The 27,453-nt window shown below is 41.6% G+C and overlaps 1 protein-coding gene and 3 non-coding genes across 5 annotated transcripts; 2 read left to right on the forward strand and 2 right to left on the reverse strand.

Moving 5' to 3' along the window:
- Nucleotides 1-3,249: 3,249 nt before the first annotated feature.
- Nucleotides 3,250-3,323, forward strand: Trnat-ugu (transfer RNA threonine (anticodon UGU)). The gene has a single exon. It is a non-coding gene; the product is annotated as a tRNA-Thr (tRNA).
- Nucleotides 3,324-10,167: 6,844 nt separating this feature from the next.
- On the forward strand, nt 10,168-10,240 carry Trnar-ucg (transfer RNA arginine (anticodon UCG)). Its single transcript has one exon. It is a non-coding gene; the product is annotated as a tRNA-Arg (tRNA).
- Nucleotides 10,241-14,759: 4,519 nt separating this feature from the next.
- On the reverse strand, nt 14,760-14,853 carry Trnai-uau (transfer RNA isoleucine (anticodon UAU)). Its single transcript has 2 exons — nt 14,816-14,853; nt 14,760-14,795 (listed from the first exon to the last, which is right to left on the reverse strand). It is a non-coding gene; the product is annotated as a tRNA-Val (tRNA).
- A 3,185-nt stretch (nt 14,854-18,038) lies between these two features.
- Gpx5 (glutathione peroxidase 5) lies at nt 18,039-26,840 on the reverse strand. Of its 2 annotated transcripts, XM_020177033.2 has the most exons (5): nt 26,751-26,840; nt 22,615-22,768; nt 20,046-20,163; nt 19,497-19,596; nt 18,039-18,245 (listed from the first exon to the last, which is right to left on the reverse strand). In XM_020177033.2, the coding sequence occupies exons 1-5, from the start codon at nt 26,838-26,840 to the stop codon at nt 18,039-18,041; spliced, it is 669 nt and encodes a 222-aa protein (XP_020032622.2). The 2 variants fall into 2 exon arrangements, with proteins under 2 accessions (XP_020032622.2, XP_073938777.1); XM_074082676.1 differs by lacking the exons at nt 18,039-18,245; nt 20,046-20,163 and having other exon boundaries at nt 19,535-19,596.
- Nucleotides 26,841-27,453: the final 613 nt, after the last annotated feature.

Below are 27,453 nucleotides of genomic sequence, written 5' to 3' on the forward strand. Positions count from 1 at the left end.
GCTAAACTGAAGGTTAAGCTATCTAGCCATGTATTTGTGTGCAAAGTTCCCAAAAATGGCCTGAAGAGTTCTTACAGGTTCCTCATGAGAAAACCAGAATTCCAGGATTTAGTTGGAGGCTAAATTACCAGTTTACCCTTCCAGTGTATGAGTGTGTGTGTGTGTGTGTGTATTTTGAAGTCTTTGAGTTAATCCTGACCTCTTGGCAAGCTTTATTCATCATAAATATTTCTGAATTTGGGGAAGGATAGAAGAGGGAGTTGCAGCTTAGGAGCTAAGCCTATGCAGTCTTACACATGAGTGGTCTTCTATACTTCCCCATCCAACTGGATGGGAAGACCTCTTCACCTTCTGCTGTGGTGTTGAGAAGCTTGAAAAAGAATCAAAGTGATTTAGGGAAATCAGAGTGGGGCTTTTCTGACAGAGGAAAAGGAGGGTAGATCTTACTTGAATGATCTTAGTGGTGTAGTCAAACCTGGGCCTTTACAGACTGCTGTTCATGTTTGGCTGGCTCCTTGAGATACTTATTTCAAAGGCTGAAAAGAATCTTGGATCAGGTGTTAAAAGGACTCCTGTTGGAAACAGTCTACTTCTGTGGTGTGGCTGTGTACTTTCTGTAGTAAATCTCTCCTAACTAATAATTTCCAAGATGTCTTCTCCAGTGTTCACCAATATAGAAAATTTATGAAAATTCCAAACATTACACAACTAGAAATTATTATATTATTATAATTATTATATCTAAGATATTTGTTGGTTTAAAGAATATACCATATATTCTGAGATAGGTATGTTAAGTTGCATTTACAACCAATTTGTTGTTATGATTGACACAATCAATTAAATCCCAAACTCTTAAAAAATGTAAAAAGGGTCCAGGCATGGTGATACATGCCTCTAATTCCAGCACTGAGGAAGCTGAGGTAGAAAAATTGTGTGTTCAAGGTCAGCCTGGGATACAGTAATAAGACCTTGTCACAAAAACCAATATAAAAAGGGAAAGAGTATGAGGCTGTTGTGGATTGTCTGACTTTTTTGTTTGTTGTTTTGCAAAGTAGTAGAGTTTTAATGAGAATGAAAGTGAGTGAAAACAGGAAAGCACACTCCCCAAGGAAGGGATCAGTGGACTCTGAGCAGGATGGCTTAAGAACAGCGCTTGTAGTTCAAGAGCAACACTGTCTGACTTTTAAGCATCTGTTGGGGCCAGGTGTAGTGGCATGCACCAGGTACTAGGAAGAAGGAAGCAAGAAAATTCTTTGAACCCAGGAGTTCAAGGCCAGCCTGGGTAACATAGTGAGACCTCATTGCAAAAAAATAAGACAACAGGGCTAATGGAAAGGCTGGAGCAGTAGAGTAACTGCTTAGCAAGTGTGAGGCCCTGAGTTCAACCTCAGTACTGCAAAAAAAAAGTGATTCTGCTGAAAGAATGCTGTGCTTTTTCTTAAAATTTAAATGCAGATCAATTTCTGGCTGTAATCTCTTTTGCATCTTTGGGAAGGACAATTTTCCAAGTTGTCATTTTCTTATTTAAAAACCCTCTACTTGAAATCTTCCTGCCTATCTCATTCCAAGTAAAAACAAAAGACTTTACAATATCAGGAAGTGCTCTATACTATCCATCCCTTCTTTCTCTGGTTTCTTTTTCTCCTCTGCTTAATTTTTCTCCATTTATACATTTTTCTGTGTTCCTGTTAGAATATGGTGTACCTGAGAGGGTAGATTATTAATCTGTTTTATTTATCGTATCCCTATGACCTATAAAATGGTAATAGTCACATAAATACCTGGTGAAAAAGTGGACAAATTGGTGTCAACTTGGGAGCTCAGAATTGTATTAGTTTTTTTTATTATAACGTGATTTAATATTCTACTTATGATAATTTGTTTTATATTTTTATGAACAACTTGCCTTTATAAGTCAAGGAAAGATAAAATGTCACTTCAAAAGGATGAGTAAAACTGACTCATGGAACAAATTAAGTCCTACTTTCTCCAAAATAAATCCTGAATATATTATTGTTTAAGTGTATGTTTTTAAGTTAGGATAAATTTAGATGCACAGATATGTAAGTAGTAGTGGGAAAAAAGTACAGGAGGATGATTTCTCGTAAAATATTCATAGGGCAAATTGTTAGGTGTGTGTGTGTGTGCACGTTATGCTGGGGACAAATTGTCTCAAAATACAAGCTTCAAAAGCCACAGAATTGAACATTTTTCAAAATATGGGGAGGTGAACACAAAAGAAATTGGGGGGAAAAAACGCTCTGAGTTTTGCAAATAACAATAGTTGTTGGTAGTTGTGGTGAACTATTACCAGAAGTATTTGTTGCCTCTTTCTGGGGTAAGATTACCCAGTCCCGCCCCAGACTCCAGGTTTGGCCCTTTAGACTCCTTCTAGACAATAACGTGAACAAAGTTGATGCATTAATGTTGGGTTGAAACCAACATTAACCAATTGTTGGTTTGCCAACAACTTTTGGAGGAGAACATTTTGTTTTTTTGTTTTTAATGGTGTGTGTGTGTGTGTGTGTGTGTGTGTGAACTTACGTTACAGTCTGTCCCTAATTTTGAAAACATGGCCTTCCTCTGAGGTAGCTGAGTTGAGTAAGGAGTTCTGCAGTCATTGGCAACATAGGAGTGGAGGAGGATTTTAAAATGAAAATGACACCTTAGGCTTTAGGTAAATAATCAGCAGAGTTTCTGGAAAGTTTAAAAAGGATAAGATTTTGCAAATAGCCAAGTTCAAGAGAAGAAGTGGGAAATTGAGAGCAGGGCAGATGTATCCCACAGGGGTTGCCGCACACTGGGATTCACACATTTCCAAAGACGCTCGTGGCTAGGCTCCAGAACTCAAAAGGTGGGATTGTGCTGCAGGCCATCTAAGCTGTCCTGGGCTCTGTCTTAGAATCTCCACCACCCCCGCCAGGACTCAGTCCGTGGGTGAAGGATCAGGAGAGCAGAAATCTTGTGGACAAGAAAGAAGACACCGAAATTACGGAGGAGCTCGGTGGGTCTTTTCTGATGGGCGCGGAAAAGGAGCTGAGACTGACAGCCTCAGCGCCGTGAGCATTTCAGTGGGTAGACGGTTTCCTCAGTCTTTTCAATATCTTCCCACGTGATAATATGCAAGAAGTCGAAATCAGATATATAGTAAATAATGTAAAATACATACCAAAATTGTTTGCCATTAACAAAGATGTGGCCATTAGAAATAAATAAAAGTTAATTTTCCAAAATAGGCATTCATCTGGCTCCATGGCTTAGTTGGTTAAAGCGCCTGTCTTGTAAACAGGAGATCCTGGGTTCGAATCCCAGTGGGGCCTCAGCTGCGGGTCACTTTTAGTGAACATTCCTTTAGTCTGGGGAAGGTATGAAGAAAATATCCGCATAGTACAGTGTCACCCCCATTTCCAAACCCGAAAAAGCCGGGATTCTAAAAACAAGTTCAAAGGTCCTCCACAATCCCCTTCTTCCCATTAAAAAAACAAAACAACAACAACAGCAAAAAAAAAAAAAAAAAAAGAAAAGAAAAGAAAAAGAAAGAAAGGCCGAAGGAAGGTGAATTTGCAAGATTGTTGGGGTAGGGAGGGAATCAACCCGCGCTCCTCCCGCGGGTTCCGACAGCCCAGGCTGGTGAATGGAGCTGACTGGAAATCTTTCCAAACTGGCAGTCGCGTTGCTGCAGAGAACACGGATTGAATTATTGCTTCAAACTGCGGCTCATACTTAGGAACAAGTAAGGACTGTTACCATTTTTGAGGTATTTCTGGGATTTGGGGACTCAAGAAGACATTCGATAAACACCTGAGCCCAATGATCCATTATTCTAAGAAGTAGCAGCTTCTGTGTTCCGTAAGAGCTCATTGACCTTCGCGTGCCTATGCACGAGGACGCCCATACCCACAATACTGTGCTTTGTTTGTGCAAAGCACAGTTATCGATTGTGTTTGTTGAATGAATAAATTAATGCCCGAATGACTTGATGCCTCGTGTCTCCATGTTTCCTACGTTAGTGTCCAAAGCTTGTCGCTTGTCGCTGCTTTCCTTTCCTTTCCTTTTTCATTTCCTTTCCTCCCTCCTTGCACAGGGTGAGGGTAGGAATACAGCAGAGAATTCAAACCCCATCTTCGAAAACCTCCGGAAACGCCGGCGAGCTGAGCGCACCTCCCCTCCTCCCTCTGGTCACCAAGGCTGCAGAGGCACAGAGCGCTCACCTGTGGATTAGCAGAACTGCTTTTCTTTTAAATGTTTCCTTTAAAAAAAAAATCGTCTTAAAATAGCAATAGCATAATATTATAGTAACAATATAGTGTTTATTTCTCAGTATAATGTTGGAATAAAAACAACAGAATAATTTCATACTCCAAGACAAATTCATTTCTGTACATTTAAAGACAAAATTTTCTATTGTTAGTAAAGCTGAAAGTGTGGGCAGGAAGGATAACAATTGCATAATTAATAGCTGCTTCTGCAGTGAAATAAATAAGTGCTGTAGCTTAATGTCCTAGTCGTTGAAAAAAATTTGTACCGAATACAGAGCTGTGACAGTTTGTTTTTCTTTTTCCTGCAGTATAGCTAAGAATTCCTGGTATAATCCTTTCCATTGAACTTCCAAAGGCTTCCTTTTCTTTTATTTTTCTACCAGAAGATCCAGTTAGTTTCTGGCCACAACCAGGTACCTTTAGTTAAGTATGAACAGAGCAGAAATCTGTAGGTGATAACAGTCAAGGATTCGCATGAACTTATTCTAGTAGCTGACAGTATTAAATGGAGGAGAATAGACTCTTCCAGTGGGGAACATGAGCCAACAGGGTTATCTGTAAACATCCACAAGGATCACCCTCAAGGGAAAGACATATTGTTGGCAATATGAACTTCCCATGTGTTGCAATCTATCTTGTGAAGTGTGTGTCACACTTGTCAACTGACAAATGTATTTAAACATAGAGATAAAATCTGCCTACAAGTCAATCTGGGGACAGTTAGTGTCAGAAATGTACGTATACAACTTCTTATCCTGAAATGTTAATTTTCCTTTAAATAAGATAAGATGTTGGTGGCCAGGGTGATCTGACTCCCTAATTGACAACTGATTGTTCTTTCCTTGCTGCCTAGGCTGCCTTGGGTAGGGGGATTATCAATAAGTAGTGGGCTGGGCTTCTCTGATGCTATCCCAGCTGCTTCCAACACTGTACAGACGCCTTGAGGAAGCTACAGCGCAATCACAGCCGCCTGCTGTCAAAGCACAACTCTGGCTCCAGAAAGCACTGCTGGCCATGACTATTTCAAATAGCTTGTTACGGGACTTTTTTTTTTTTTTTGCCATGACAAGCCTGGATGAACTTTAGATGATCCTGCAGCTATTTTCAGGAAAGCCTGAGGGGGAGCACTTCTCCTGGTGGCCCAGCAGAAGGGCTGTGTCTTGATTGGTCCAAGGGCAATCCTTCATTTGCATGAAAGACTGCCATGATTGGTACAAATCTTTGTTCCATAGCCTGTCTGGCTGTAGTGTTGTGGCAATATAGTCAGAGGAGAAACCAAGCGACACTTGGAGGAGTGGAGAATTCAGACTTTAATTTTATGCCAGCAGGCCCAGACGTGTACCTGTGTCTGAGCCCTGAACAAAAGATTCACAGGATATTTAAAAGGCAGTGCAGGACATCAGATTACAAGGAATGTGCTCTCCCATAAATTAGGGGCTAGTCGTGGATTAGAGACCTAAGGTTTAGATAAGAACAGCAGGGGAGTCCTGCTTTGGAAAGTTTATTTACAAGTGGAGACAAAGGAATGCAGGAATGGGTGCTTATCTCTGCATGATGCCCTTCACTTGGATCCTGAACTTTTGCATGGCTCTAATCGCAATTCCTTATGTTTTACAGCTCTGTCTGAGGTTACAGCTTTTAACTGACAGTTTACCATGTTTTACAACCCTGTTTTAAGGCTATCTTCCTCTTCAGTAGAAGCAGGCTGTTCAGATCACTTTTCAGGTCAGCTGGAGGATACCCTCCTGTCTGCCTCTTTGCTGCTACAACATTAGATTGATACACAGGGAGCTTGGGTGGGGATAGTCCTTGTTCCTCTCTTAGATGGAAATCAAAGGTGGACTCAAGCAGCAAGGTCAAAAAGAAAAAGCTGCATGAGGTCATGCAGGGGAACCTGGAAACCCGTGGTCCACTAAGTCAGTTTGGAAATTGGGTTTTATAGTTTTTTTATTTCCTGAAGGTGGAGATTTTGTTGTGGCCGGATGTTGAAGGACAGTTGCCTCCCTGGTGCGAATAGATGTTTCTTGGGAAAGAGGAGGAGCATTTTTCCCCCTGGCTAATTGACACCTTTTGGGAATACCTGGACCTCTCTTGAAGGGTGGACCTCTCCCAGTCTGCCCTTCAAGACCCCATGAAAGGCTTTTCTCTGGAGGTCTTTTCTTGTTTACTTTTGCTTTTTATCATTAGTAGAGTGAGCTGAGCACGGAACAAGAAGAGGTGGTGACATTGTTGAGAGGGCAGCTGAAGGAGTCTAGACAAGGACTGAGAGTGGGAAGCAGAAGCAACAGAGACAACAAAGGCTGTGAAGAGCTGAAGATGAGAGACTGCTGGCATGCTGGATCCTGGTTGCATTTTCCAGGGAGCTGCCAAGCCTTAAGGGCTAGCTACACACAAGAACTGCAGCACTAACTATTGCCAAGGGCCAAAGTTCCTGACACCCTAAGCCTGAGAGCTGTAACACTAGCTGCGGCAACAGCTAGGTCCCAACACCCAGAACCTATGCAAGAGCAGAGTTGTAACACTATCTGTGGCTGCCTGCTGCTACTCACTGCTGCTGAAAGCCAATGATTACAATAGGTGCAAAGTGCTGGGGCCACAGGTGGCTAAAGCCTAGAGCCATTAGCCTCCAACCTGTCTCTAACTTCTAAATCCTGGAGCAATAACCCTTAGCTTCCATGTTCTGGAGCTGCAAGCCTCTGGGTTGCCAGTCCAGCCCCTAGGCCTTGGATATTCAAGGGCTGGAACTGCCAGCATTGGAAGAGCATCTTGCCTACTCAATTCTATCCAGATACAGCCACAGGCCTTAACCTGTTGACTACAGCAGTTATGGTGTAAATGAGACCTGTATCAGTCTTTTGTTACTGTAATGAAATATGTGGGCTGGGCTACCCTGAAAAAGAGAAGTTTATTGAACTCACTGTTTTGTAGGTCCAAAGTTCAAGATCCATGCCTGGTGGAGGATGGAGAGGAGTGCATGTGGCGAGAACAGATCACATCCCCAAACAGGAAGTTAGCAAGCAAGTTAGGCCTTACCTTTTAAAGGTCCCACCCCCTGTGACCTTGGCTGGTTCCTCTTAACTTTCTCCCAGGAGTCTTAGTTGAAACAAAAAGAACAAATTTGAAAATGTGCCAACAGTCTTTTAAAGGGGTGGCAGCTTTTACCCCCAATAAGTGCCCTTAAGAAGTGCCTGCCTCATTCAGTGGTTAACACTCTCTTGGCACTACCTCACCAGGGACCAAGCTTTCAACACATGCATGTTGGGGGTGAACTGAAACTATATTAAGTCACAATGACAACTTATCAGTTTCTGAAGTTTTGGCTTGATCTTGGAAAACAAACCGTCTGAGGGGGGTGGGGGGAAGATGTCAAATGAAAGCTTGGATAGCCTTGTCTATGTTACGAATGAGAGCGCCACACTCTAACTATTTACACATAACAATATAAAAACAGCGTAAGCCTCAGGATTTTTAGCTTCTCTGAATGTGAAGAACTCCATGTTACTTGTTTGCAACATCTATGGTTATAAAATGCACAAAGCATCACAAAAACAGGGAGGTGACCATCTCCTTTAAAATCAGATAAGACAAAAACCTTGGTACATATAGAATAGCAGAAAGCAATACCCAATGGCCAATCTATTCTGAGTCACTGTCCCGGTCTCTTCTTTATAAGATTATTTTCTAAAGCATCTTGTGGTAGACCTTTATTCGTATGGATTTTAATATATAGTGATGAACTTGCTCAGCCTTTGTTCAGTGTGGAAAGTATTCCTAGCTCCTTTAACTATGAAGGACAGCCTTGTGGGTAAAATATCCCTCACAACAGATTTCTCCTCTTTCTCCCTGCAATTGGATATTTTATCCCACTTCCTTTAGGCTTGCAGGTTATCTGCTGAGAAATCCACTGAAAGTGTGGAAATTCCCTTGCATGTGATCTTTTTTTCTTGTGCTGCTTTAAAGATTCTCCGTTCCCTTTGACGTTTTACAATTTGATTGTAACTGTGCATCAAGATCGTTTTCTTTGTGTTGATCTTTTTAGACCCCTTTGAGCTTCAGGAATCTGGAAGTCCATATTGCTTCCAAAATTTGAGAGGTTTCTAGCCAGAAGAAGTTTTTTAGAATTTCCCAGTGAAAATATCTGGGTTTAGAAGTTTTTTTGTGTGGGAAATTTTTTGACTATTCAATTTATGGACCATATTTTCCATTTGTTAAATGGGATTTTGTGATTTGAACTCAGGGCTTGCTAGGCAGCTGCTCTACTGTCTGTGCCACTTCCCCAGCCCATAATTGACTTTTTGTTGTTTTGTTCTCATTTAGAATTTCAAATTAATTGGGCAAAACTCTTTACACCATTGCGCATGCTGGATAAACTTCGGGTTTTTTTGTTTGTTTTTGTTTTAAGTCTTTTTCATCCTTTAGGTCTCAGAGTAGGTTTGGATCGCGGGTGTTTACTGATCCCCTTCGGTGGGTCAAAGACCCACCCCAGCAGTAAGACACTTTAACTTGGCGCGGGGAGAGAATCCAGACGGTGCTTTCTTGTAAGGCAAGAGAAAGAGGGTCAGCCTTCTCAGGTTGCTGTCTCTGATTAGCGGACCTTATCGGTATGTTTCTCCAGCACTTGTGAAATATGAAAGATCTGTACAATAGACTTCGGGAGGGCAGGAAGCCAGGATATAGTGAGGAGGCAGATTCCACAAAGACTCAAATCCGGTGGTCCAGGAGTTCCCAGTAGTGGGAACGAGGCTCCTAGTGCCAGGGATTTCAGCCCTGTTGCTTTCGCATCCGCGCCCCCCTCCCCCGCACAGGACGAGGTCCTCGCGCCGGGATCAGCCCGGCGCGTGGATCCCACGCGTGCGCTTTTCCTGCGCGCGCAGGACTAGTAGGCGATCTGGATCCAGTGAGTTGTGGGTAGCTGGGGGCGTCGGAGGGGAGGGGGAATGAACAATTGGGGAAAACCAAAAACAAAGCACGACCACCACAGTGATTTGAACTGCAGGTTTTCTAACCTCAAATCCCCTGCTCCCTGCTGAACCATACACCAACCACAACCAGGTGGTGGCACAAGGTGACAGGACATCTAATTGCTGGTACATTCTTGAGCTTTTTACAAACAGCACACTACACACCTCCGTGAAGTGCGGGTGGGAGAGTCTGTACTTCAAAGTTCCCAAGCAGAGACAAGCCTCGATTTAATCGCAAATGGAGTCAAGCTGAATTGGACGCCGAGCAGAGGGGGTCTCAGGAAGGGTCTTTGTTGTACACCTTATGGGGATTTTCATTTACTCTGAGAGGGTCTCAATCCTTGAGAGCTTGTTTGGAGGTTCTAGCAGGGGAGCGCAGCTACTCGTATACCCTTGACCGAAGAACGGTCCTCCTCTATCGGGGATGGTCGTCCTCTTCGACCGAGCGCGCAGCTTCGGGAGGGACGCACATGGAGCGGTGAGGGAGGAAGGGGACACCCGCCTAGCCAGCCAGATCAGCCGAATCAACCCTGGCGATCAATGGGGTGACAGATGTCGCAGCCAGATCGCCCTCACATCCGAGGGTCTCAATCCTGATCCAGCATTTGCAGCCGTGATTACAGAGGAATTCTTTTCTTTTTCTTATTTCTTTACAGCTCAATGTTATTGGCTGAGCAAGGTACCGTGGCACATTATGCAAATTTGGTGTTGAATGTAGTTTGTTGTTGCATGGCGTTTGTAGAAAATTGGAATTTGCATTTCATATAACCCTATTACTGCCGTTGGAGACATGATTTAGCTCTTGTATTAATTATAGCGTCTTTGAAATAAAAATAACGAAGAACGTGTCAGTGTATCAAAATTACACTAAAGAACGTGTAAAATGGGTCAACGGCCAAGATTCCCGATACTTGTTATAATTTTCTGCCACCTAAGTGTCAGAGGACCACGTGGCCTAATGGATAAGGCGTCTGACTTCGGATCAGAAGATTGAGGGTTCGAATCCCTTCGTGGTTGGGTTACCTTTTTCACTTTCCAAACACTCCTGTTCATGTCCCAAGTTACACCTGGTCGCTTTCCTTCTGAGAATTTGAATTCTCTCCCAATCTGTATCTGAAATGGGATGATGTGTTGCGGTTTGATCTCGCTCGTGATGCTGCAGCTTCTCCAAAAGGGAAAAGAATTCGGCCAAATGTATTTGCATATTTAAATGAAATAGACACAGTATTAGAACAATATGATGTGCTAAATTAGATTCAAGAAGGAATGGCAATAGTCTTAAACTATGAAATAAATTGAATTGATTGTCAAACATTTTCTTACTGAGAAACCTCGTATCTCATCTATTATAGGAGACTTAGAACATTCAGAGAAGAAATAAATCGGACAAGCAAACTCTTCCGTGGTGTAGCAAGAAAAAAGGAGCGGATGGAGAGAACCCCACAACTACTGTTGCAAGAATGCCATGATGAGATTCCACCCCCACTTAATCTTTAAACGGCTTTATTAGATAATAATTGCCATATAATAAACCACACATATTTAAGCATGTTTGACAACTCATGAAACCACACTACAGTAAAGATAATGAATCTAGACATCAGCCCAGCAGTGTTCCTGGACTCTTTGTAGTCTTTGTCCCCCTCTCACACACACTCACCGATCTGCTTTCTATCATCCTGTGTTTATATTTTATGAAATGGCTGTTAAGTTTTAGAATTTGTAAGTGTTACTATTCAGTATTGACCTTTTCTTTTTTCTGTTTTTCTTTCTTCTTTTCCTTTCTTAAATTTGAGACATGGTCTTGCTATATAGCCCAGGTTGGCCTTGAACTCAGGGTCCTCCTGTCTCTGTCTCCTGAGTGCTGGTGTGGGCTACCAGGTCCCAGCAGTATTGACTTTTAAAAAATTGTTTCACTCATAATCATTACTGAGTTTTATCAATGTTACTGCTTGTGTCACAAATTCATTTCTTTTTATTGCTGGAAAATATTCTTTTGTATGGATATGCTACAAATTGTTTATCCATTGGTCTGTTGATGAACATTTAGGTTATTTTGTGGTTTGGTCTATTATAAAACTGCTTATGAATATTTGTGTATAATGATTTGTATAGATATACGCTTTCATTTCTATTAAATAAATACCCAGGAGCTAAATGATAGGTCTATATGATAGGTCTATATTTTTTTTTCAGGGCTGAGGATTCAACCCAGTGTCTCATACATACTACACTGAGTCACATCCCCAACCGATATTTAAATTTTTTTTTTTTAAAGTTGCCAGAGTAAGGCTGGTATCACCTTTGTACACAACGTGATAGGAACATTATGGGTGAAGAAAATCATAGGTGGATCTCTTGAAATTAGATGCAAATTATCCTGGATGTAAAGGAACTGGACACAATTATTGTTTAAAACAAATTATTCATAATTTTAGTCTTAAGTTTATACCAAAATTCAAGGTTAGTGTATCATTAGAAACTAAATCATTCCAATTCAGTATATTAGGAATTTTAAAAAATCATGTGACTAGCTCAATAGAGACATAAAAGTGTTTGATAAAACTTAGAATTCAATAATGGTTGAAACTCTAACCAACCTGGTAGTAGAAGAAAATGTCTTTAACCTGTTAATAAAATATTTCAAAGATAAACATCAGTCTGAGAGCTGGAGATGTGGCTCAAGTGGTAGAGCACCTGCTTTACAAGCATGTAGCCCTGAATTCAAACCCCAGTTCCACCAAAAAACCAACAAAAAGGATAAACATCATTCTAAAATTGAAATATCTAATATTGGAGACATTCTGTTTTTGATTGGTAACAAATCAGTGATGGCAGCTCTTATCACTTCTATGCAAGATTGTTGTGTACCTCATTCATTGCCTTTTGCAGTCAGGTTGAGAAAAATACAAAACACAAAAGGTATAACGATTAGAAAAGAAGAACCAACTGTCCTTATTCTTAAATGATATGATTGTATACAAAGGTAATTTATTAGATCATTATAGATCTTTTACAATATAAAGGGTTGTAAAATCTATGGGCATATTGGGACAAGTGAATACAGAGCTAGACAGCAGAGCATATGAGAAAAAAAGAGAATTCTAAACTCCTCACTGTTTTTTATATACAACGAGCCCTTTTATTTTTCACTCCACTTAAACCCCAGCCAAATTTTATTAAGCAGTCTTCATTTTTTATTTAAACCAGTCATGATAAACTTCACTCATGTGGAATGTGAGCCCTAACTGCTCATTCATACTTCTGCCCACTCTAGCAATCTAGAACCTCTAGGTCTTTCAGAGCAGGAACTCTGAGTTTGGGACCTAAAGACCCAGAAGCTTACTTCAGTGTTCCATTGGAATAGCCCAGGATTCCAAATGATTTTGGAGTCTTCAGGCTGTGGCAAGGGCAGAGAGGATCCAGTGCTTGGGATAAGATCTCCCAAGTAATAAAATGCCAGTTGTCTTAGCCTTTTTTTTTTTTTTTGTCTTAGCCTTTTACTTTGTGCTTAAAACTGCGCTAAATGTCATATCCATCATTTGTATCTATATAGCAAAGCTCCCTCAAATTTAGTGGCTTACACAACAATTGTTTCTCTTATTTACAGTTTGCCAGGCCAAGAATTTGAGCTATGATTATTAGTTGGGCATTTTGTTGCTGGCTTTGTCTGGGGTTGCTTATGCAAATGTCTTTATCTGGCAGCATGGATGGTCCTAGTTGGGGACTGTTTATAGCTTGGACAGGATGACCTAAGATGACCTAAGATGACCTCAGCTCACCCCATGTGGGTTGAAGGGCTGGAATGGCTGGGACTCTTTCTGTAAGTGAAAAAGGGCACTGGGCCTAGCTAACTCCATTTTGCCCTTTTCTGCCACATTGCGTAGTTAACTCCATTTTGTCCTTCTGCCACATTAACTTTTTCTGAGTCCCTCTGTCCTTCCCAGTCACCTTGCATTCCAGGAGGAACAGGACTGATGGATAACATCTTTGTGACAGTGAACTGGAGCCACTTGGAGTTGCCACCTTCCCAGTGAGGACAATTATCCCAAGAATCCTCTCAAACAGGAACCAGATTACTCGCTCCAGGTGATAACTTCCCAGAACTGGACCAGACCACCTGCCTGATCAAGATTGCTGGCTCCACCAGTCACATACACCTCAAACCAGTCTGTTGATTTCCTTCCTATAAAATGTCAAAGTTTCTGTCAGCTTCTTAAAGACAATCTTGGGGTCACCATAGACCCCAAGATTTTTGTCTCCCCAACAAGGCCGATTGCAAGCAAATCTCCTTTCTCTGCCATTCACCAGTGCCCATCTCTTTAATTGGCGCCTAGCGACCAGTGGCCAAACCTAATCTATTTGGGACTTCCAGGGCCAGAGCTTTTTGACCTAAACCTCTGGTTTCCAAAGTAGTCTGCTGCCCTATAAGAGGCTAGATGGGGCTTCTTTATATGATAGCCTCAACAGGAGGCAAGAGGGGCAGTACAAGGCTTCTTGTGAACTGATCTTGGAACTCCCACATCACTTTGCATACTGCTTCTATAGCATTCTATTGGCCAAAGCAAATCACAAGGCAACTCACATACAAGGGGGAGGGAAAATAGACTCCACCTCTTGAAAGAAGCTACTGCAAAATCACTTTGCAAAAGAGACATGCATTCAGGAAGAGAATTTGTGGCTATTAACTGATAATTTATCATCAACAGTACTGTGAACAGCTCTTAATGATATGTCCATTGTACATCTTAGTAAGTTAACTATCCACTTATCACTTTTTTACCAAGCATTCATCCAAATTGGTCTGACTCTTGCTCTGATACTGCATGTCCACAGTGGCAGCTCAGGGTGGGATCAGGGTGAAGGTAAACACTACAAAATGTAGCAGCAGCTGAACAAGAACTGACAGTGCAAAGCAGTTGCACATGGTCAATCATAAATCTTCTGTTAGGTGGGAGAGCTCTAAACCTACCTCTCCAGGATGTCTCAGACAACGTTTAAAATCCAGAGGGTGAGATGAGTGCCCTGCCCCATTCTCCTCCTGGTTCCTGTTCAATTCTAAGCCTGTAGTGGGACAATTTCTTTTCCAAGAATCAATCATTGTGTCTCAGGCAACAAGGATTTATTAAGGTGGTAAGAATCCCAGAGAAAGTCCAGAGGAAAGAAGAAAGTGAGATAAGGAAGGCAGATTCAGTGACAGGAAATTATTAACCAAAATAATGATGAGAACCAGCATCACCCTCATGTCATAGAGTCAACAAACCAGCAACTTTTATATGGACCTGAGTTCTGAGCATGAGATTATGATGGTGTTTCTTATAGAATTGGAACAGTTGTTTTAGGCAACTGACAAAAAGTTGTTGCAGAAGTGTTGGTTCAAGAAGCCAGTTATCAAAAGGGCTTATGGAATGACATCTGTCATGCACAGGCTTAAGCAGGTCTGGGTACAGTTTAAATCACAATAGCATTTCCTTAGAAAGACCTCAAATCTTTATGCTCTCTCATGAGTTGGGTTTCCAGCACAGAACAGTAAAATTTCCCCAGGTGAGGATCGAACTCACAACCTCGGCATAGCTCACAGACGTACTGTTGTGTAAGTACCGCGCGCTAACCGATTGCGCCACTGGAGCCACGACTGGTATGTGCTAAGGGACATAAGTGAAGATGCTTTTACAGATTAGCTGCTTTTAAACGTTTTTATGGTATTAAATAACATGAGCCAAAAGAAACCTTGTGACATAGAACTTCCGCTAAAAACGCGGGAAGGAAGGGAACTCCAATCTCAAGCCTTTTTCCCCATACCACAGAGGGACTGAAGGTTTCAGTCCCCTGTTCCTTGATTTTCCGCTCAGACTTCCCGATGGTTTCTTTAAATTCAGGCAGCTCTTTGAAAGTATTTGAATGAAGGAAACTCACGTTGGTTTGACAAAGGGTGGAGGCAAAACTGGCTGCAGGTGAAGCAGACGTGTGGCTCACTACACCGGGACGAGGTTTGCGCTTAGGTGAGGGCACTCCGCGGGTAAAAAGCAGAGGTTTTCCCGCTGTTTGGGATTCGCGCGGATTGTGCGCCTTCGCTGTTCGGTTTCCGCGCCTCCACCCTTCTCTCTGCGAGGCTTTCTTCTGCTTTATATGATGCTCTCCCGCTCCAGTGTTAAAATAAAACATTCAAAGAAATAATATTTCTTTTAGAAAAAAAAATCTTAGATCTCGCAACAATAATAATTATGAAAGAAAAGCCACTGTAAGACAGGCCAAGCAAAAGCAGAAAAACACTAAGAAAAATTTCTGAAGTCTCCTATCTTCAGAGATCCATTGTCCACATTTGTTGTTTTTTGTTTCAGGCTTTTCTCTGTGACTATTTACAGATAAAGGTGAAATTTTTAAAGCATTTTTGGTAAAGGTATTAAGTGGCATGAGCTAATAACATTCCTTTTTATTTATTTATTTTTCAAACTCAAAGGACTTAAACTCAAAGTCCTTTGGCCCTCTGTGACGCGTGTCACCTAGTGGGTTTACTTGGTAAATCCACTGTAACATGCTAACCTTTCTGAACTTTTGATCCCTTATTTCTGCATCTGTAACAACATCCTGGCATTTCTACATTTATCAAGAACCATTTCTTTTTTCCAAGCAGGGGACATCCTTAACAGTGTGTCGGGTTCTTGCCAGTGTGTAAATTCTCTGTACTGGGGAGGTGTGTGTGGGTGTGCTCTCCTATCAATTAACATAACTTTATGTTCCACTCCCCTGCTTAGGAACTGTTAGAATCTAGTTTTATAAGGGCGGATGCTGAACAGGTGACAGAGTCATCTGCACTGTTTTCAAGCAAGAAGGACACATTAACCCTTATTAAGAAGGAGAGTGAGCCTCTTCTAAAAGTTTCAAGGGTCCTGGCAAACCTGGGGATTTGAATGGTCTTTTGCCACAAACCAGATGTCTCCATCTTATGTTTTCCGGATCTATTCTTTCCCAATAATGTCTTAAATTGGCATAGCAGACAATCTAGGTTTGGAATTCAACTTTCTTTGGAATTCTGCTATCCCTGTGATTAAGTCTCGGGCCTGAACCTTCACTTTTTATGCCTTTGAGTTGCAGGCTATGAGAGATTCTTAATAGGATCCCGTGGAAACACAGTTTCACACTTAGCCTTTATTTAATGATATATCATCCTTAGCTCTTAATTTTGACCCTCTCTAGAGCAAGGATTTAATTCCGCATTGACCATCCAATTCTATTATCTTATAGCTATCAATCCCCATGTCTTCCAAGCACCCACCTCACATCTTCTAGTGCACACCCTTCTATCAGTACACCACACCAGTGCAGTGGCTGTTTGTGCTCTACTCATGTTATCCAGGTTGTGGATAATTCAGCTTTAAAAATCTCATCTTAGCAACTTCTTTCTTGGATCATTTTGTTCCAACAATTGCAGGTTGGGCTCCCTGGAAAGCAGATTCTAAGATGGAGATTGGCATTCATGAAGTTTACTAGGGGACTGGGGATATAGCTCAGTGGTAGAGCATTTGCCCTAGCATGCATGAGACCCTCAGTTTGATCCCCAGCATCTAAAGAAAGAAAGAAAGAAAAAAAATAGTTTACTAAGTCATTATCTAAGGCTCCACATGTGGGGATGGGGCTCCAATGAATGCATATTTTTAATTTGATGGTTATCATAATCAGGGAATAGAATAGGAAGAGAATAGCTAGGAAGAGCAGAAATTGTCATAGGGAAAAATTGAGGTACAGTGCAGTGCAAGCACAAAAAGGCACCAACCTATGCCTCAAGTGTCTCTGGAACTGGGATGACCCTTTGGAGTTGTTCTCAGTTGAACAGTCAAGGTTTGGTCTTTATACCCCCTCCCATAGACCACTTCATAGGCTACCCCAGGGACAAACTTGGCTTGAAGCAATTCCTAAAGACAGTTGACAGCTAAGAGGCATCACGTGGCAAATTTCCAATCATCTGGGAGGGTAAATCCTTCTGCCTGTGGAGGTTCAGATAATTTGGAAAGTACACCGTCAGTGACAGAATAAGCAAGAGGAGGGATATAAGATGAGTTCAGGTACAAGATGGGATTTAAAACCACCACAGAGATCTTAAATATGCAGAAAACATTTTATTGGAGTTAGTAACAAGGCTGGGCTGAAACTGAAGAATCTTTGGTCCAGAGGGAAATCTTATCCTTCAAACACACAGGGCATTCCCACCCACAAGCACAAAAGGTCAGACAATGACACAAAGCTTTTGAGGACCAAACAGAGAAAAGTCCCAGGTCCCACTAGCATGGAGATGTCCTCCCTTTATATGAGTCAGTTCTCCTGCTCCCACTTAGGGCTCCTACAGGAGAATGACAGGTGACTGGAGGTGTCATGTCTGAAGACTGATCTAAAAAGACTTGGAAATTGACAACAGGGGAAAATATTAGAAGGCAGAATCTATATTATGTGACTATAATCCCACCACTATTTCTACACCTTCAGAGTAGAAAGAGAAGATAGAATGCCCTAAGGATGTTGTTCTTCAAGATATGATAGCTGACTGAGCCATTTTCATGGAAGGATGGTTTTCCTTTGATGGATATGAATGATCCAATCTGTAACAGAGATACTGGATTTAAGGTTTCCATTCTTTTATTCTCTCCCCACATACTCTTTTAAGGAAAATTTTCAGTGGTCTTCCAAATATAAATGTACTTGGTAGAGAGTGGGAATTTTGGCAGCACGGAGGTGACTTAGTCAAGTAGAGTCCATTTAGGAAAAGCTTGTGGCAAGAGGATGGTTTTTTCCGGGACAGGTCTTTGGATGAGTAGCTTTCCTATTTAGTTTTGAATTGCTTCAGGTAGGACAGGATGTCTGACTTGATTGTGTTGACTGCAGTCCGGTGGAACCAGCGCATGACAGGGACTCCATCAGGCCCTACCAGAAACTTTTCAAAGTTCCAGCGGACATCATTGACTTTTATGGGTTCCCAGGAGATATGTCTGGATGAGCCCATAATCTCAGAGGGGTGAGGACAGGAGCGCTGAAGCGGAAATGGAAAGGAGAAACAGTAACATCATTTCTGTTCCCAAATGACCCAGGATATTTTCACCCACAGGTAAGCCATCCCTCTTACATTTTAATTCCCTGTGATTCTTAGTAAACTCCATATATTTTTCTCATCACCACCATGCCAGCTAGCAAGACTGTTGCAGACACAGTTAGTCTGCTCTCTCTTTCTGTTTCTGACCCCAAGTCCCATCATGTCTGCATGTAAGGTATATCACTTCTCAAGCTTTCATTTTCATTTTCAAAATAGTGAATGACTTGGATTAGAAAGTGGTTTCCCAGATCTAGGTTTATGCGGGCTAGTAGTGTTCTAATAAATATTTTTGGGAGCAACTTAGAGTTATTAACATTTTATAAAATAAGAAAAAAATTAAGACACCATCACTTATGTTAGAAAAGACCATTGTAAGAATTCAAATTATAAATTATATGTGGGCAATAATCTTTGAATAAAGGGTAGCTTTATAAGTCCCATGAGTTGGGTTTATGAGACCCTCCTTACACTTCTATTTTCTTCAGTTTACTGAGGACATATAAAAATCTTAACATGTCTAGTATTGGTCCATAGTCCAGCATTTCTGAATAACTCACTGGTGATCTTTAGGGTCCTTTCAGCTCTGGCATTCTCTGGGTCTACAAGTCAGTGTTTCATAAGGAATCCACTATACTCTATTATATCTGTCAATCTCTAGCTCTCTACTGAAGGATGATCTCATCAATAGTAGGAGATGTACCTTATTCATCTTCATGTCTGTATTATTAAGCTGCCTTATAAGTAGTGGATACTCATTAAATGTACATTGGATAAATGAATGAGTGAATGGACATCAGTGAGCAAGGGGGTAGTCCCAGTAAAGGTTGCACCTCCACACAATTCTTTTCTATCACACAAATCCAGAGCCCCAAAGATACTAACAAGTTAAACCCACAACCCTATGCTGATTGGAGATTTCATCCACAAGGCTCAATTCCACCTCCAGACATGATCCCTTGGGTCCATTTCCACACCACCAACTCTGTGCTAAGAATATTAAGGAAAAGCCTTTTGTGGTGGCACAATGCTTCTTATCCTAGTACTTGGAGGCAGAGGCAGAAGGATGGAGGGCCAGCTGGGACTCTAAAGTGAGTTCAAGGCCAGCCTTGATCCTATCTCAAAAAAAAAGCAAAATACAAACAAAAGCAGTATTGGGGAAAAGGAAGAGGCATAAGCCACTAATTCACTCACCTTCAAAAAGGTGAAGATTTTCTGTTCTTTATCACCATTCACATCACCTTTCTCAAAAAGCTGGAAATTAGGTACATATCCTCCTCCTGGCCGGACATACCTGCAAAAAATCAAATGTTCCCAGGAAGTTCCAGCATATGAGGGAGGAAGTTATAATAAATAGGACAGAAGGATTTGAAGTGTGAGAAAGGGCAGAAAGGAGCTGAGGCATGAGATGGGAGTACAGAAGAGAATAAGGCCAGCTTGGGACTTTGGGCATCCTGATTCACTTGGTTTTTCTCTAGTCCATAGTCTGTCTCTGCTCCTCTCACTGCTTCCTTTCCAGGTATCTCTGTCGTCTGGCTGTTCCACAGTCCATCCAGGTCTCAGCCAGAGGTGGAGAGGGAGTCTGGACACTACCAGACTCTCCTCAGGGCAAAGGTTAAAATCAGCTTGCAAATGCTCTGTAGCCTATCAATCCATCACCCAGCCAGGAGGTTCCTGAGAAGGAAGGGTCTCTGGAGACAGGAAAGGTAGATAGGGAGCTCCCACTGGGTTCCAAGCACTTACTTGAGCCCAGGAAGAATCTCTTTGTTGTCCCCTGGTTCTTGCTTTCCAAATTGATTGCAGGGAAAGCCCAATACAACCAAGTTGAAGGGCTTCAGCTCCTCTTGGAGTGCATTCAGTTCTGTAGTTAGAAAAGGTAGACTATGGGCTGGACTTTGGGTAGAGAAAGGTCCCTGGGGTTACTAATTTTACAGAGAAGGAATCAGGCCAGAAAGGGGAACATCTCTAGATCAGGAAGGTTGTGAGTGGCACCAGATGTATGGACATGTACTCTAAAGCCCTTTATTATGGGTCAGCAGATCCCAAACCTGCACCACATCACAACCATCTGGAGGCTCTTCATTAAGAACAGGGATGTCCAGGTCTCATTTCAGAGGAGTTTCTATCCCATTGCTTTGAGATGGAGCCTACTCATCTTCATGCATCACCATCCCACTGATTTTAAAACAAAGTCAGGTTGCAACATCACTGTTCATCAGTTTGCCTTCCCTACTTGGTTAGTTGACAGATTGAAGCTTTCTTTTCTAAAGGAAAAGACACAGACAAGGAGAACTGATCTTCTCTCCTATATCAGGCTGGCTCACCCGGAGCACAGTACAATTAAACCTGACAGAGGCAGGCAGAACCAGAGAAATTTCAAGTTGACCAGATATTCAACCATTCTCAGGATGGTAAAGATGAATTCTATCTAAAAATCCTCCATGATATACCAAAACATAAACTTCAACTGCCTTCATCCACTGCCAGGAGGAATTCCAGGGTGTCTGCTCAAAGTTTTGGTTTTGTTTTGTTCTTTTTGTGGTACTAGGGCTTGAACTCAGGGCCTGTACCTTGAGCCACTCCACCAGCCCTTTTGTGTGAAGGGATTTTTTGAGATATGGTCTTGCAAGCTATTTGCCTGGGCTGGTTTCAAACTGTGATCCTCCTGATCTCTGTCTGCCTCCTGAGTAGCTAGGATTACAGGTGTGAGCCACCAGCTCTGGCTCAGAGTTTTATAATCACCTTCTTTGTGAACCCTTTCCAGGATGGCTGCCTTTCACCTCTTGACAAATAATGGCCAGTTCCACTCAGATTTAGCTCAGCCAATTGATTTCTCCTCTTAGTCCTTCTTATTTTACTATTTTTCTTTTTTTAAAAAAAAATAGATTGTGTTCCTGTTTTCAGGAGCGGTTCCTCAGAACCTCTCCTCATATCCTTCCTTCTTTTCTTTAGCACTGTAGCCCTCAAGGAAAGAGACAAGAAATTAGGAAGCTTGTTTTCCATTCCTTGAGTAGCCATTCCTCAGTTTCCTCATCTGTTATGTGCCAAGTAGAAACCAAATAAGTTGATTTTTTTTTTAGAGTCCCTATGAATGGATAAAATTAGTTATGGTCCAATAAATATTATTCAGTCTTTAAAAAGAATGAGGAAGTGGACTAAACTCAAGAGTATTTTACTGCCAGGTATGGTGGCACATATCTGTAATCCCAATATTTGGGAGGATCACAAGTTTGAGGCCAGCTGGGCTACATAATGAGACCCTGATCTAAGCACACACGTACACACACACACACACACACACACACACACACACACGCGCGCGCGCGAGCTCAAATGTGAAATATTTTGCTAAGTTTAAAAGGAAAGACAGGAAATAGTACTTGTAATATGTTATGAACTGAGGGGAGGAGCAGAAAGAAAGAATTGTATTTTATAAACATGACAATATTGGTGTCTGAAGGGAGGCAAGGGAGGTGGAGAGAGTTTTCTAAACATTTTTGTTTCCTTTGAATTTTGAGCCTTGTGAATATATTACTTCCGCAAAACACACCAAAATAAAAAACCCAAAGGAAGTTCTTATTACTTCAAATATATGAACTACATCTGTCTCTGGTATAACCCATCCTGCTCATTATCCATTGGCTTTTAAACCAATGACCTAAAATATGAGAAAGGCAAAATTCTTCCCTGAATAATGAACAAAAGAGAATATTCCACCCAAAGGAAGCGGTGAGGTTTGGAAGTATTGACTTCTATCGTAGCCTCCTCTGCCAACCCTTACTCAGTCAAATGCAACTACAGATATAAAAACCTGTCTCCTTTTCCTTGTCATTGCAAGCTACCCTGGAAAGTTAAAAAATATGGATCTTCTCTCCTGTATTTCTAAGGAGACTTCTGGAATCTTCTGAGAAGCTCCTATTGATTTTTAGTGAAAATCTCAGACAAGGCAGAGGCCAGGTCTAAGGAAGGAGCCAGCAATTTTTTTCTGTAAAGAGCCAAATAGTAAATGTTTCAGGCTTTGCAGACCATATGTTCTCATCACGAGTACTCTACAACCTCTGCCTTGGGTATAAATGCAATCATAGCCAATATGTAAATAAACAAGCATGGCTGCGATCCAGTAAAACCTTATTTACAAAAAACAGATTGGCCTGATTTGTAGGCCAAATTTTGCTGACTTCTGATATTAGAGAATTAAGTTACTTAATTTCACATATTTATTTTGACACATAATTAGAATATAATTCCCAGTGTAATTTAGAATATAAACCACAAATTTAAGTCCCAAAGACATATGGCTCTGAGTTCTTACCAGGATACTGAGCTGTCAGGTCACAATAAGTGGCCACGTTGACAAAGAGGACAAGTTTGCCCACATACTGCTTGAACTGAATGCGCTCCTTCCTGTTAATAGTGACAGCCTCATAGTCATAGATGGTGCCTTTCACATCTTTGTAGCAGTTCATCTGGAAGATTTTATAAATTGTATTATTAGTAACAGCAATTCTTGACATCTGTGCAATCTTTCAAAACACTCAACAAATAACCCGGTATTAACTGAGTCTCAGAAAACAAACAAAAGTTGTTTAGGGGATCAATGTTGAGACTGAATTTGGATCTTGTGATTTAAAGTCTTTTTTTTTTTTTTGCAGTGCTGGGGTTTGAACTCAGGGCCTATACCTTAAGCCACCACATTAGCCCATTTTTGTAAAGGGTTTTTGTGACATAGGGTCTCCAGAACTATTTGTCCGGGCTGGCTTCAAACCACTATTTTCCTGCTCTCTGCCTCCTGAGTGAGCAGCTAGGATTACAGGCATGAGCTACTGGCATCCAGCTGAAGTCTATTTTTTTTAAGCAAAAAATAGTCAAGCCTCTCTTCCTATTATCCTGGCAGAGGTAGGATACCAGAACATTCTTGAGATGACTGGAAAAGAAATGAGGTTTGTGAGCTGGGATGAGAGGAACTGGAAGTAAGCAGGGCCAAAGAAAAAAGCACGGTGTGAGGCTGAGGCTGTGCCTTGGCTCTGGAATGAAAGCTGCTGGACTGTTTCAGAGAAGGGCAGGTTTTTAATTGCTTGAGTATTTCAGGATGGTCTAATTACTTCTCTTTTCCTGGGTCTTCTGGCTTCTTACTCCACTCATTAACATGATACAACTCCACTCATTAACATGATAGAACAGAAAGATCTCTAGCCTGGAAATTGGAAGCCAAATCTATTATTAAATTCCTTTGTGAACCTGGGCAATTCTCATCTTGGCCTTCAGTTTCCCCAAGAGAAAAATCCATTATGTTCATCTAGATTCCTATTAGAACCTCAAGGAGCCTTCCAGGTTTAACATTCTAGAATCTACTGTTACCTCCCTGAACAGTTTTCTCTCTTCTGCTATCCTCTTATTCATGTGATAGTCAATACTGTGGAACCCACCTTTGTGTATCCCCGAAGAAAGGATCTGGAGAGCCTAAATTCTATCTGTGGTTGGTCACTAAAATCTGTCTGGCAGCATCCAATCTATCACATACTCAGTTCCTCACACCATGATCCAGGTGTCGAATAACACCTTCACTATCTGCTCCATCTATCTCACTTATTCTCAAATATTTGAGCAGAAAGCTGCATAACAGAAATAAGTCCCACCTGAAATTCTCATTTCGTGTTCTTATGTTAAATTCTTCTATAAGATAAGTGTCATCTACCCTTGCAGGTTCCCTTCAGTAGGTAAGGCGTGCTAATGCCATGATGCTCACTGTGGAGATCGGATTATGAAAAGCCTATGAGAACTAGAGGTAAGCAAGGCAAGATTCAGCTTAATTGCTTTCACCTGTAGGTCGAGACCGACACAGCCCCAGCCATGAAACAGAAAAAAGTAGAACAGCTGCATCTCCTTAATCGTGGAAGCAGGAACGCAGGTTTCTCCTGTTACAATGTCATGCCCCTCCCTGAGAGCCTCTGCTCCCCGGTTTGCCAGGCCCACTGAAGGAGGGCTGGGGGCTTTTTGCTTTTTTGCCTTTGGCTTTGGAGGGCTTTTTGGGGCTTTGGCTTAGGCTTTTTGGTGTGGGAAGCTTTTGGAAGGGAAAAGAATTACTGAAGGGAAAAGAATTGCTAAAGGGAAATTGCCAAAGGGAAAAGTATGGCTAAAGAGGGGTTGATAGAAAGTCTGCACCGAGAACTTTAACATAGGCCTTAGAAAAGCAAAGCCAAATAAAGAACTTTAACCTAGGCTTTGGAAGCTAGAGAAAAGCCAAAGAGAACATGGGACAGTACAAGATAGAGGACGGAGACTTTCCAAGTCTGAGCACCAAGGCTTTAAGAAAGCTAAAGAAAGAATGCTAAAGAAAAGCTGCAAGCCTGGAGGCAAAAGACTTTAAGAGGGATTAGCTAAAGATAAGCTAAGAAATAACACGGGACAGTGCCAGTCTCAGGAAAGAGGTTTTAAGCAAGGTTTTAAAGAGCTGCAAGGAGTAAGGCCTTAAAGAATAGAGAAAAAAAGCAATTAGGGCTGGGCGTCTCCACTCGAGTGCCCAACACACCTGACCCCACTTTCTGTCTGTTTGTCTATCCTGTGTCTTTTCTGACTCTCCAGTTGTGCCCAGTTAGGTTCTGTACTAACCAGGAGGAGAAAGAAAGCTCACTCTAACAAAGGCAGGAGCGAAAAAACAGCGCCCCCTCCAGCTCACCAGCACAACCTGACCTCCTTCCCTATGTTGGGGAATTGGACTACAAGGAGTAGTAGGAAGAGAGGAAGCATGAAAAAGAAGCTAAATGTCCAAACCATCTAGTGAGAAAAAGGTGGAGGAACTGGCTAGAGAAAATGGCATTATCTGGTTAGAAAGGTTTCAGACTTAAGAATTAAACTAGACCTTCTGGAAATGCAGTAGACTAGAAAGAATTTTAACCAAATACCATCTGACCCCACACAAAGAAGAAGTAATGCAAATACAAAGTTCAACTTTTTCCAACCCTATGAACCCTTTGATTCTCTCACTAGTACAGCAGGTTGTGGATAATCAGTCTTAGTATTGGGGAGAAAGAGGTTTTCGTTGTACAGATTTTTGTGCCTTTCTTTAAATTTACACAGACATGTATGCACCAGCAATACTGAGGCATGTATAAAGAGAACATCATATGAAAGCATCCATTCCGCCAGTCCTGGTGGCACAGCCGGTAATCAATGAGGCAAAGAGGATGAGGCAGGAGGCTCACAAGTTTGAGGTCAGCCTGGGCTACACTTTAAAAAAAAGAAAAAAAGAAAGAAAGCATCCATTCCTATCACCTAGATACCAGGCTCCAAGTTAAACATTTAAACATTTTTGCCTTTTGCACTTCTTTCCCTTCCTTCCTTCCTTCCTTCTTTCCTTCCTTCCTTCCTTTCTCTCTCTCTCTTTTTTTCTACTTCAATTAAAATCATGTTGCATATCAGGATACAAAGTCTTAGAGAGACTCTGAGCTTGAAGACATTTTAATCCATCTTATTCCTGATATTGATTGCTCTTCCAAATTTATATGTCTCAACACCTCTAGACAGTTTTCATTAAGCAAATTCTAAGCTTAGGATCTCCACACACACTTCGGTGGCATTGTAACCAATACGTAAAAACCTTATCAGTTCTGAAAAAGTTTCTTAGTCAATTTCAGAGCAGGGTAAACATCTTACCAGATCTGCCTTTTGTAGAACACATTATATGCATAATAATTGTTGCTCACTCACCCATAAGCTAGATACTGTTACCTATAAATTAGCAACGGGTAACTTTATATCCTGGGTCAAAAGTGGATAATCCACTATGTGAACCCTAACTCCATGATTCCTTTTTGCCACCAAGTCATCTCATTCATTACGATACTTCCTTGAATTGCCCCTTCTACTCAAGTAAGGCAACTGAGTCATAAATTGGGAATAGAACTGAGGCCAGATTCCAAGACATCTGACTCCAAATCCAGTTGCTTTAGGCCTCTAATTATTTTTCCATATGTTTAATGTTCCTCTTATAGCTCTTTGACTTTATTCCCAAAACTTTCAGATCTGTTTTTTTTTATTTTTTCAACAAGAAACCCCTCCTTAGTTCATGATTATTTTTGTCTGAAATGACTCAGCTCAGTCTCACCTCCAAACCCCAGTTCCCACCTACTCTAATATCCATGGCAGTCCCATCCTTAGACTCATCTGATGTGGCTGGAGGGACATTCGGGGTACCTGTGCTTGGAGAAGGAGCACAGAAAGTACCACAATAAGGAGATCCTTTCTTCCCTACCTACATTCACCACAAAGATCACCCATTTATAGAAGTGAAGAAGATTCGAGAAGAAAAGAAAGGTTTAGGGAAGCTCACAAAAAAGAAGAAAATGGAAGTAGGAATCTTGTAGGAAGGACTGGAGGCCAGGATCTAGAAGCAGGAATGAAGAGTAACCAGGTTTAACCCTGCCATGCCCTTTCTAGCAACTCACTCACCTTCATTTTCTCTGGCTTGGGATTTGTCTGACGGAAGAAGCCAGTTAGAAGAAGGAGGAAAAGATAGGAGGCTCTTAACTGTGCAGTCATAACTAGTGTTGTAGATCAGGAGTGTCTGAGGACCTGAGGTCTTTGTGCTCCTTCACAGTCTTTTGAAACTTTGGCAGAGACTAGCCCAAGCCCACACAGGCCAATTGCAGGGCAGCAAGGATTCCTGCTGAATGAGGACCAGAGAATTCAAGCCATATCCTCACCTACACACACCCCTATGAGCACTCAATGCTCACCAGTACGATGAGGACCTGGAATTAATATGAATTCTGTCAGAGTTATCAGAAGGTGATGGCAAGCTCTATTAGGGTCTTTAGGGCTATTGTCTGTTTTTCCTGAGTGAATGAGAATGTCTAGGTATAGACATAGCCTCCCAGACTTCCCTGCAAAAGGGTTGACACAGACATCCCAGATACTACTTCTAGGACTAAGAGTGCAGCTAACTGTTAGTCTTAAGCTTAGCATGCTTAAGGCCCTGAGTTTAAAGCACAGCAACACACACGCACAGGAAATTAATGTGAGTCAACTCCCTGTATAGCTATCCTTATCTCAACCAGCAAAAACCCTTGTTCCTTCCTATTATGGCTTATGCTCTCTCTACAACAAAATTAGAAATAAGGGCAAAATAGTTTCTGCTGGGTATTGAGGGAGT

Source organism: Castor canadensis, chromosome 8 (assembly GCF_047511655.1).
Source record: "Castor canadensis chromosome 8, mCasCan1.hap1v2, whole genome shotgun sequence".
NCBI classification, from domain to species: Eukaryota; Metazoa; Chordata; class Mammalia; order Rodentia; family Castoridae; genus Castor; species Castor canadensis.